Source organism: Chinchilla lanigera, unplaced genomic scaffold, assembly GCF_000276665.1.
Source record: "Chinchilla lanigera isolate Chin_1 unplaced genomic scaffold, ChiLan1.0 scaffold00126, whole genome shotgun sequence".
Lineage (NCBI taxonomy): Eukaryota > Metazoa > Chordata > Mammalia > Rodentia > Chinchillidae > Chinchilla > Chinchilla lanigera.
Window position 1 is genome coordinate 2407954 of NW_004955527.1, and position 10860 is coordinate 2418813.

Consider the following 10860-nt stretch of genomic DNA (forward strand, 5'->3'; position numbering starts at 1 on the left):
GGAGGTCCAGGGCGTCCTCGCCGTCCAGGGCCGGAGCGGGCAGCGAGCACCCTGTAACCCGCAGGGGAGAGGAGGTTGGCGGGGCGGGCAGTGGGCAGAAGGCGGCACAGCGGGCGGCCGGAGGCTCAGGGTGGCGCCACCTGATGCCGCCAGGGCCTCGCCGTGCGCTCTCAGGTGAGAGACTTCATTTCTCCTCTGAAACTGCTCCGGGGAAAAGGGGCACTGACCCCGGGGGGCTGCCCGGAGGACCCCGGGAGAGGATGGCAGGGAGTGGGCGGGGACCACGCCTCAGAGGACAGCGGGTGTAGACACCTCCAGGTGGGCCGCCTGCCCGAGGACCTCCCTGTGGGGACCCAGCGTGACACCCGAAGCCTGGGCTCTGGACCCCAGCCTGGCGGTCCCCCGGAACCCGGCTAGCCGTGCAGCCCCTCACCCGGCCAGCCCTAGGCTCAGCGCTGTGCGGGTGGAGCCACCGTGCGGCACCAAAGCCCTCCAGGTGACCCTCAGGGGCCCAGTTCCAGAACAGTCAGCTGACCATCATCGGCACTGACAAAACTCGGGTGGGGGCTGGGCAGCCTCCGCGGAAGGCACTGAGGAACCCTGCACACACCAGGGTCGCAGGGACTCGGTACTACAGAAGGCTATGGGCCCCCTGAGGAAATGCACTGACCAAAAATAACCCAAGCAAAGAACACATCGAAGGTGGTCACGGTGGCACACACCTGCAATCCCAGCACTTGGGAGGCTGAGGCAGGAGGAATCCCTGGGTTCAAGGACAGCCTGGGCTACATAGTGAGACACTCTCTTTTTGGTGTTTTGAGACAGGGTCTATGTAGTGCAGGCTGGCCTTGAACTTGCACTGATCCTCCTGCCTCAGCCTCCCGAATGCTGGAATTACAGGTGTGCGCCATCATATCCCACGAGACTTTGTCTCAAAAAAACAACAAAACCCAAGTACGCAAACAACACATCCAATTGACTTCCATTTACAATACATTTGGGAGGACGGTTGAATGAGACCACCGGAAGCAGAGGGAAAACTCCAGCATGTGAGATGTGATACTACAGAGAAACTACAGAAAAACAGACCCACTTCTGCAGCCATCAGCGGCCTCAGGGAAGAAGCGAGGACTTCTCTGGAATGAGGAGACACTGCAGCTGGGCATGGTGGCACACGCCTGTAATCCCAGCACTCAGGAGGCTGAGGCAGGAGGACTGCTGTGAGTTCAAGACCAGCGACGACTGTACAGTAGCCACCAGCCACACGTGGGGTCCATGCTGAGATAGTAACAAAAGACTGTGGCCCAGGTGTATTGTGCCTGCCTGTAATCCTAGCTACTCCTAGTGAAGCTGAGGCAGGAGGACTGCAAGTTCAAGGCCAGCCTGGGCAACCTAAGGAGCTCCTGTCCTGAAATAAACAATAAAAAAGGGTGGGAGTGCAGCTCTGTGGGTAGAGTGCTTTCGAGGTGCTGGGTTCAGTATCTCACTAGTAATTTTCATGATTACATGCTGAAATATTTTTGGTACATTGAATTGCATAATACATATATATTATTCAAATGAATACATATTATTATTATTCATTTATGTCTTTTTAACTTTTCTCCGTGTGGGTATTAGAACATTTCAGATTATATACATAGCTAGCATCTGGGACTTGATTTCCATTTCTATTGGACAATGCTGCTACAGACTTTGTGTAGATCCTGAATCGGAGAACTAATCATCTCATTCAATTCTTCTCACTCTGTAGACGAGAAAAAGCCAAGTACTCCCTGAATTCAGTAGTTCAAAAGAAAGACCATATGAACCTTTCATTCCACTACAATGAAAAGCGTTTTTGTGACAATCAAGGAAATTCAGTTACAGACAAGGTGCTGCCTGAATCACAAAGTATCTGGCTAATTTCATTAGCATTGTGGTTATATGAGGAATGGCTATATTTAGAAAACACATGGAGGGCTGGGGATATAGCTCAGTGGCACAGTGCCTGCCTGGCAGGCTCAAGGTCCTAAGTTTGATTTCTGCTACCAAAAAAAAAAAAAAGAAAGAAGAAAAATAGTCATGATTCTCATATAGATTTAAAAATGCATTAAAATTTGTCAGGTGTGGTGGCGCATGTCTGTAATCTCAGCACTTGGGAGGCTGAGGCAGGAGGATCCTTGTGAGTTTGAGACCAGCCTGAACTACAAAGTGAGCTCAAGGCCAGCCTGAACTGCAGAGCGAGACCCTGTGTCAAAAAGGCAAGAAAAGAAAAGAAAAGAAAACACATGGACCAGGAATATAGCTCAGTAGCACAGCACCCGCCTGGCAAGCACAGGGTCCTGAGTTCGATTCTGGTACCCACCCCCCAAAAGAAAGAAGTATTTACTTGGAAAACATCCTGACAAGTGCAGGGCTGACCTGCTGTGATTACTGCGGTAATCTTCAAAACACCCACAGGGCCGAGCTTAGCACGCACGAGGCCCTGGGTCTGATCTCCAGTGCTGGAGAAAAATAAACACAGTAAAACAGAATGGAGGAGGAGAGAGGAAACGGAAGAAGAGGAAAAAGGAAGACGAAGAAGAGGAAAGAAGGAAGAAGCCGGGCATGGTGGCCCACACCTACAATCTCAGCTCTCAGGAGGCTGAGGCAGGAGAGGATTGCCACAAGTTCAAGACCAGCCTGGGCTACATAGCGAGACCCTGTCTCAACCACTCCTCATCCAAAAAGAAGAAGGATTAAAGGGATGTGGCTAGTCTCTAAGGACTGCTGAAGCTGGATGCCTCATTGCCCGCCTTTATTTATTTATTTATTTAGGTCTTTTTGAGACAGGGTCTCGCTATGAAGTTCAGGCTGGCCTTGAGCTCACTTTGTAGCCCCGGCTGGTCTCAAACTCGCAGCGATCCTCCTGCCTCAGCCTCCCGAGTGCTGGGATTACAGACATGAGCCACCACGCCCGGCCTCATCGCCGTTCTTACACCCTGGTTCGTTTTGAAAGTTTCTTCAGAGAGCAAACACAGACATGCGCAGTGACCCCCCCAAGTCACCCCATCTCCGCTGCTGCCCGGGGCGCTGACACTGACAGAGGAGGGGAGGGGCTGGGCGCAGTGGCCCCGATCCTCCTCTCCAGGCGCCACCCCCACCCCGCTCCCATGTGACTGCCACCAACCAGGGGTCCAGCTCCCTGGAAGTGGGCGCCCCGGGGCCGGGAGGAAAGCCTCAGGGAGAGGCTGGGACTGGGCTGTGAAGTCCTCCGTCCACGGCCAGATTCAGGGTGTGTGCTGCTTGGCGGCCCAGAGAGAAAGGGACACGGGAAACCTATCTCGCCCATCACGGGGAAGCAGACAGAAGTTCCAGAGGCCCAGGGGCCCAGGGGCCCGGCCTGGCCCCCTCCCCGCCAGGCCGATCGTGCAGACAGGGTCCTGATGCAATCTCAGACCTCGTGCTCAGACACAGCCACAGGGCCCCACCCGGCTTCTGACTCAGGGGCTGAGACTCGGAAGTCCTCTGAGGATCTGCATTTCTTTCTTTTTTGCGGGGGTGAGGTGGGGGGGTGGCGGGTAGGGTACTGGGAATTGAACTCAGGACCTTGCACTTGCCAGGCAGGTGCTTGTGCCGCTGAGCTATATCCCTGGCCCCTGCATTTCTTTCTTTGTTTTTTTGTTTTTGTTTTTGTTTGTTTTTTTTGGTCGTTTTGAGATAGGGTCTCACTATGCAGCTCAAGCTGGCCTTGGGCTCACTTTGTAGCCCAGGCTGGTCCCAAACTCGCACTGATCCTCCTGCCTCAGCCTCCCAACTGCTGGGATTACAGGCATGCACCAAGCCTGGCTGAATCTCTGGAGCTGAAACTTCAGCTGGTCTGAAGGTCACACTGTGTCGCACACTAGGCTAGCCCGAGTCTCGCTGGCCTGACACATTCGGACTAGAATCAGAGTCTCTACCCGGCCATTCGCCCCCGGGTCAGTGGACACCAGGGTTAACGTACAGGGTGCAGCTGGATGAGAGGAACCTTCTACTGCACACCAGGGTGTCTGTGGATGGGAGGGATGAATCATATCTGACCGCCACCAGCGGAGACAACTGTGAACACTCTCAACATCAACAAAGCCATAATGGATTGAGGAATGGATAAGCCCACGACACTGACCTGGTCCCTATACACTCGCTACGCATTTTAAAATATCACACTGTGCCCATAAATATGTACAATTACTATCAATTAATTTTTTTTTTTTAGCCAGGCATGGTGGTATTTACTTATAATCCCAGCACTCAGGAGGCTGAGGCAGGAGGATCACTGTGAGCTTAACCAGCCTGGGCTACACTGTAAATTCAAGGCCGGCCTGAACCACATAATGAGATACTGTCTGGGAATCAAACCCAGGGCCAAGCAGCACTGAGCACTCTAACACCGAGCCAAACTTCAGGCCCCTAGGGCTTAAATTTTTTTTTTTTTAAGCATGGCATAGTGATATATAGCTACCTGGGAGGCTGAGGCAGGAGGATCACAGATTTGAGGCCAACCTGGGCAACTTAGTGAGACCCAGTCTCAAAATGAATATGAAAAGGACCGGGAAAGCTGAGGATATAGCTCAACACAAGCACCTGCCTGGCAAGTGCGAGGTCCTGAGTTGAGTCTCAGTACAAAAAAAAAAAAAAGATGGTCCCTGCCAGTAAAAAAGACTGGGGGATATAGCTCAGTGGTACAGCGCTTGCTTAGGGTTCAGTCCCTAATACCACACACGGGTCCTAGTGTGTGGTCTCCAGCCTGGGCAGCAGCATTACCTGGAAGAAGTGTGAGGAATGCAAACTCCCTGCCGGGTCAGAAGCCCCGGGGCGGTGGCTGTGTTGGAACAAGCCCGGTGACGCGCCTGGCTGCCGTGGCAGTGGGCGGATGCAGTGTGGGAACGGCTGAGCCGGGCTGTGAGTCAGGCTCTGCTCTCAGGCTCCACAGAGGCTGTGGCAGCTCCCATGCCCGCCTGGTGCTTCAGGGCATTGGGCCATGCAGGGTGGGCACCATGCAGGATGGGCAGCCCCCCGCCTGGCTGAACAGGTGAACCTGCTTGGGTTCCCCAGAGGAAGATAGACAGCAGTAAAAGAAGCTGAGAGAAGCTGGGTGTGGTGGCACACGTCTGTAACCCCAGCACTCAGAAGGCTGAGGCAGGAGGATCGCTGTGAGTTTGAGACCAGCCTGGGCTACAAAGTGAGCTCAAGGCTAGCCTGAATTGCATAGTGAGAACCTGTCTCAAAAAGACAAAAAAAAAAAAAAAAGAAGAAGAAGAAAAAGGCTGAGAGAGCCAGGCAAGTAATCTCAGCACTTGGGAAGCTGAGGCTATGGATGCCCGCGGACCCGCACTGGCTGAGGTGACAGACAGCAGTCACCATGGAGATGGCCTTAAGCAGCAGGAGCCCCTAGGTCCCTGTAGTGCAGCCAGCCTCCGAGTGCTGTGACTATGACACTTGCCTAGAACCTAAGCCACCCCAGCAGGGTGGGACCCGAGATCCCCAGGCTGTGGGTAAGGAGGAAAAGACGGACTGACAGCTTCCATCACAGCGAAGGAGGATGTCACGTGCATGCCCATGTACCGCCTGCCCTGGGCAGGCGCATGGCACCTTCTCCTGCCCAGCTGGCATCCTGTGACTGGCTCTGGCCTACTGGCTCTCCGGCTGGTTTCCAGGGTGATGGACAGACAGGGCTGCCCTGGCCTTGCTCTGGGACAGCAGGACACCCGACTAGCACCGAGGGACTTGGGGCGCAGCGGCCACTTTGGGCGGGCCTGTGGCCTTGGCATCTCAGTGCCTCTGTATTCCAGCTGGTAGCCTGGCCAGAGCCACCCCTGCCCCAGGCCCTGGCTGTCACCCTTCCTGGATCTTGCCCAACCTGACAGCAGGTACTGGGGGCCGGTCACAGGGAAAGAGGACAGAGGTTCCCTGTCATCACAGCCATGAGGTCAGTTCAGATCACACAAGTGCGGGAACCGTCATTTAGGAAGTAGCCATTTGTGACACTCCGTCACACACACAACCTAATTTCCATTTCCCCAGAGAGGAGGCTGAGGTGGAATCTGAGAAAAGCAGCTCACCTCCTCTGGCAAGGAGCAGAGCCAAGGAAAGGAACCCACTCCCAGACCCTTCAACTTGCTAAATTCCTCGCTGCCCCAGGGCCTTTGTACTTGCTGTTCCTGCTGCCCCTTGAGCTCCGCCTCCTCCTGGCCAGTACCACCCTGCCACCCAGGTCTCAGCTGAATGCCACCTCCTCAGAGAAGCCATCCTCACCTTAGCATGTGTTTCATCCATTACAGTACATGCATCTACCTGGCATTTTACATTTTTTTCGTCTGATTCTTCCACTAGGAGGCTGAAAATCTTGTCTTTTTTTTTCTTTCTTTCTTTTTTCGACACAGGGTCTCGCCATGTATTTCAGGCTGGCCTTGAGCTCACTATATAGCCCAGGTTAGCCTCAAACTCATGACAATCCTCCTGTCTCAGCCTCCCAAGTGCTGGGATGATAGGCATGCGCATTCACCTGCCTACCTTGTCTATCTTTTCATTCCTTAGAATGAAAGCGGCAAGTAAGACTAAAAATGTAGCCTTCTGCTTGGCAGTTGTGAAGCTACCTACTTTACGTATGTGACAACTCCCTCCGTCCTTACAGTTACCCTCTGAGGATGGTACTGTCTTTACTCCTATTTTACAGACTGGGAAACTAGGGCACAGAGAGGTGAAGCAGCCAGCCAGCACCACCAGCTGCGAAGTGGAGGAGCCAGGATTCACACCGGGCAGGTGGGTCCCAGCGCCTGCCCGGCCCACAAGAGCCACGTGGGGGATGAGTGAGTGAGTGGTCCTTCTCGACGTCCCCGTCTTACCTCCATTGGGGAGCTGAGGGCGTACAGCTGGGACCGCGGCTGCAGCCCTGCCAGGCAGGGTCCAGGGGCTGGGTTTCCTGGCCGCGCCAGCCCCAGGGGCCTTCACGGGGGCAGGGGGCTCCCAGGGCCGGTTGCGCCTGGCCTCCCCAACAGCCCTCCTCACTTCCTCAGTCCCGGCCACGTCCCGGCGCGGGGGCACCAGAGTGATGAACACGGATGAGGCGACCCTCTTCTCCGGCTTCGAGGCCATTGTGCCGGGTCCTGCGGGGACAGGGGCAGAGCAGCTCAGGGCCTCCTCCTCCAGCAGGACGGCGTGGCCATCCCCACCCATGGGCTGGTGACCTTGCCGGCACCTGTCCTCCCCAGTGGGCGAAGCAGGTGCCCGCCAGGTGGCGCGGCCACAGGGGTGGGCCCCAACACCCCGCTGCCTCTCCCTGCAGCAATGACTTTCTTGGCCCCAGAGCCAGGGCCACCCCCAGGCCGCCTTCCTCACCTGGAAGCCTGAATCTCCTTGCAAAGATTTAGTCCTGGAGGTCCCGGGCAGCCTGCTGTGGAGGGGACGAGGGGGAAGGTCAGAGCGCCCCCGCGGGGACCCCGGACCAAGACCTGCTCTGTGCCAGCCTTGCCCGGCGGCCCCCTGCCGCTCCTTAGCTCAGGCTCCAAACCCGGGAACCCGGATGGCGGCAGAGCTGGCCTTTGAACCCGGGGCCTGTGTGCTGAGCCTCCCAGGCTGGGAGCCAGCACCCCCTTCTCGGCCTCCCATTGGCAGCGTCTCTCCGTTGGCCCCATCTCAGGCCTGGGGAGCCGTGGGGGCGGCGGGCGGCTGGTCTCCTTCCCACCTCTAATCCCTTACAGCATCAATCTCTGTAGAGCGTAAATCACAGCTTCCGTCCCCGCTGCCTTCCAAGCTCCCCGCTACTTGAGAATCAGCTCTCCACCCCCGTGGCCGCAGCCTGTTATTCTTTGGCGCTGGGGTGGACCCCAGGGCCCGTGCACCCAGGCAGGTGCTCCGGAAACTGAGCGACACCCCCGCCGAGCACACCGCGGCCCCTGCAGCCGCCCCCACCGCCTGTGCCCTCCGGTCCTTCCGACTCTTTCTCGCTCGCCTGCCCACAGCGTCACCAGTCACCACCGCGTCTCCTCTCCCGCCCAGCAGTGAGATTTTACAGCTTCAGAGACCCACCTCAAATGTCACCTCCCCCGGGCGCCCCGGGCCCTCAGCGGCGGCCTGGGCGATGACAGCCACCACGGGCCACGCGGGGCCACTATCAATGCCTGTGACTCCCACCCACAGTCACCCCGCCTGCCCTCTCCCTGTGCCACTGCCGCTCCCAGTGCGGGCGACAAGGCACAGGCCTGCACCAGGCGACACCCAGTATCAGGGAGGGGTGCGCCTCCTGCAGCCCGCAGCCTCTGGGAGTGAGGCTGCTGAGGACCCCCGGGGTGGGTGGCCACGCTCAGCTCTGCAGTCCTTGCTGGACACCCAGTCACACAGCCCAGAGCTAAAAATGTGTCCTTTATCTCCCTCCTGCTTTTTGGCTGGCACACCTTGACGTGACCCTGCAGCCCTGTACAGGAGGGTGGTGAGGAGGACTGGCGCGGCAGGATTCCAGGGGCCCGGGTGGTGGACTCGGAGCCGAGTGGCCCCTCACAGCCCTCCCGCCATATCTCCAAGTGCACAGGCCCCTGGGCTCTCTTGGGACAGAGCAGCAGTGACAAAAACAACCGTGTACTCTTGTATGTGTACTCCCAAATTCCTCTGAAGTTGGTTTAGGCATTTGGTTAAAAACACGCATAGCCAGTCTGATAATGAAGCAGCTTGGAAAGGTTCCCCCCTCACCCAGGATTAGGGACTGAACTCAAGGCCTTCACACCAAGCTATTTCCCCAGCCCTTTTATTACTTTTTATTTTGAGACAAGGTCTTGCTAAATAGCTAAATCACCTCGCCTGGGCTTGAATTTGCAATCTTCCTGCCTCAGCCTCCCAGAGTGCTGGGATTACAGGCATGCACTACCACAGCCAGTTTAAAAAAATTCTTTATGAGTACTTTCCAAGTGATATTTGGAAGTATATGTTTATAGCGGCTGCCATAGTTTTTCTTTTTTTTTTTTTTTTGAGACAGGGTCTCGCTATGCAGTTCAGGCTGGCCTTGAGTTCACTTTGTAGCCCAGGCTGGTCTCGAACTCGCAACGATCCTCCTGCCTCAGCCTCTCGAGTGCTGGGATTACAGACCTGCGCCACCACGGCCAGCCCATAGTCTTTGATTTTATACTTCATTAGGAGCTTACGAATCTATTTTTGTACAAAATTTTCAGAGTGCGTCTGAAAAAAGACAACACCATGACAGCACTGCCTGTGCCAGGCCCCGTGCCCAGGGCTCTTGGTTCCTCAAAACTCATGAGATTCTCAAGCCAGCTGTAGGGAAGGTCTTCTGTGTCCCCAATTCACAAACCTTCTGAGGCTCCCAGACTTTAAGTGAGTTTCCCACACCATCCATGGGGACACTTAGGATTCCAACAGGAAGTCCAGGGCATCCAAATCGGAAGTCCAGGGTGTCCACAGACTCCACACCACACCCTTTCTAAAAATTAATTTCTTTGAGGCAGGGTCTCACTGTGTGGTTCAGGTTGGCCTTAAACTCACTATGTAGCCCAGGCTGGCCTCAAACTCGTGGCGATCCTCCTGCCTCAGCCTCCTAAGGGCTGGGATTACAAACTTGTGCCACCATGCCCAGAGAGACACCACACACTTTTCTTCCCTGGGTGGACAGCACCCCACCTCTACGTTCCCAGGCTGTTCTCACCCCAGAGTGGCAGGGCCCAGTCAGGTACCTTGAGTTTAGAACTTCAGGGTGGGTCCCAGAACAGCTGCAGACCTTCAGGACTCCCGTTCACCTCCTGGCCTGCTCTGACCCTGACCCACTGCTCCCGGAAGCCGATCTGCCTTTCTCGGAAGGCATATCCAGCCAGATGCTCACAGCTGGTCAGCAGCCCTGAAGCCCCTCCCAAGTGGTGACGGCAGGGACCTCAAGCCCCAAGGGACACGCTGAGCTGGGGATTTTCAAAGGGTCAGATCTCACGGGGAAAGAGGGCTGCGCTTTTCTTTGGTCGCACAGCCATCCCGGGCAGGCAGGTCATTCATCGGTATGTGACCGAGTTCCTAAATTCCCCTCCTGCTGCACGCAGGGACCTTCCACCCTTATATTTACTCCGGAGACCCAGCTGGGTACGCAGGGAAAGTGAGGACAAAGGGAAGGAAAGCCATTTCCTGCCAAGAGGAAGGAAGGAGGCTGGGACGAGCCAGCCACCGGCCAGCTTCAGGCAGCGGCTGGGCAAGGGCCGGCGCGGTGAGGGCCTGCCGGGTCCCAATCCTCGGCCCCTCCAGAAACACCTCCAACCACCTCTCAACTTCCTTCCTCGAGGCCTCCAGAAAGTTCGGGTTTGGGCCCGGGTGAAACTTTGCTGGGGGGTGTGCGCCCCAACGCCGCTCCACAAGGGACCTCATAGCCTCGGGGAAGGGTCCCTGCTCGTCTCCCCCACCTCAGGGACAGGAAGAGGCACAGAGCTGGGTTCCAGCAGCGCCCCACCTCTCTCCTGCTGGGTGACCCCGGACCAGGTCATCCAACCTCTCTGGGCCTGGTCTGGTTCACGAAGTTGAGAATACGAGTCCTTGCGGAGGGCGGCGGCGAAGTCGGGAGAGAGGGCGCTCCAGAGCCCCGCGTCGACGGGTGCGGAGAGGGGGTCGGCCGGTCACCCAGCGCCCGGGGGCGAGGAGGAGCCCCCTCCCCCACCCCAGGCTCAGTTCACCAACACGAGGCGCCCGAATCCGGGCGCTGCCCAGCCTCGGTCCCGGGTCCCCGGATCCGGGCTGGAGGGGGCGACACCAAGATCGCCCCAGGCACCCACCGAGGGGCTCGCCCCGCCCCACGCCCTCCGGCCGGACCGGCACCTGGGGCCCCTCCTCCCCTCGCGACCCCGCAGCTCCGGAAGCCGGGCGCCCCACCGCGGGCAG

At 57.0% G+C, this 10860-nt stretch overlaps 1 protein-coding gene across 1 annotated transcript in view; it reads right to left on the reverse strand.

Moving 5' to 3' along the window:
- The window catches only part of Fblim1 (filamin binding LIM protein 1), a gene marked incomplete in the record, with an annotated part of 18357 nt that extends 8150 nt beyond the window's left edge, over positions 1-10207 (reverse strand). Inside the window, 4 exon segments of the mRNA XM_013507417.1 lie at positions 1-51; positions 6849-7109; positions 7342-7396; positions 9681-10207. Coding sequence (XP_013362871.1) covers positions 1-51; positions 6849-7098 — 301 coding nt within the window.
- Positions 10208-10860: the final 653 nt, after the last annotated feature.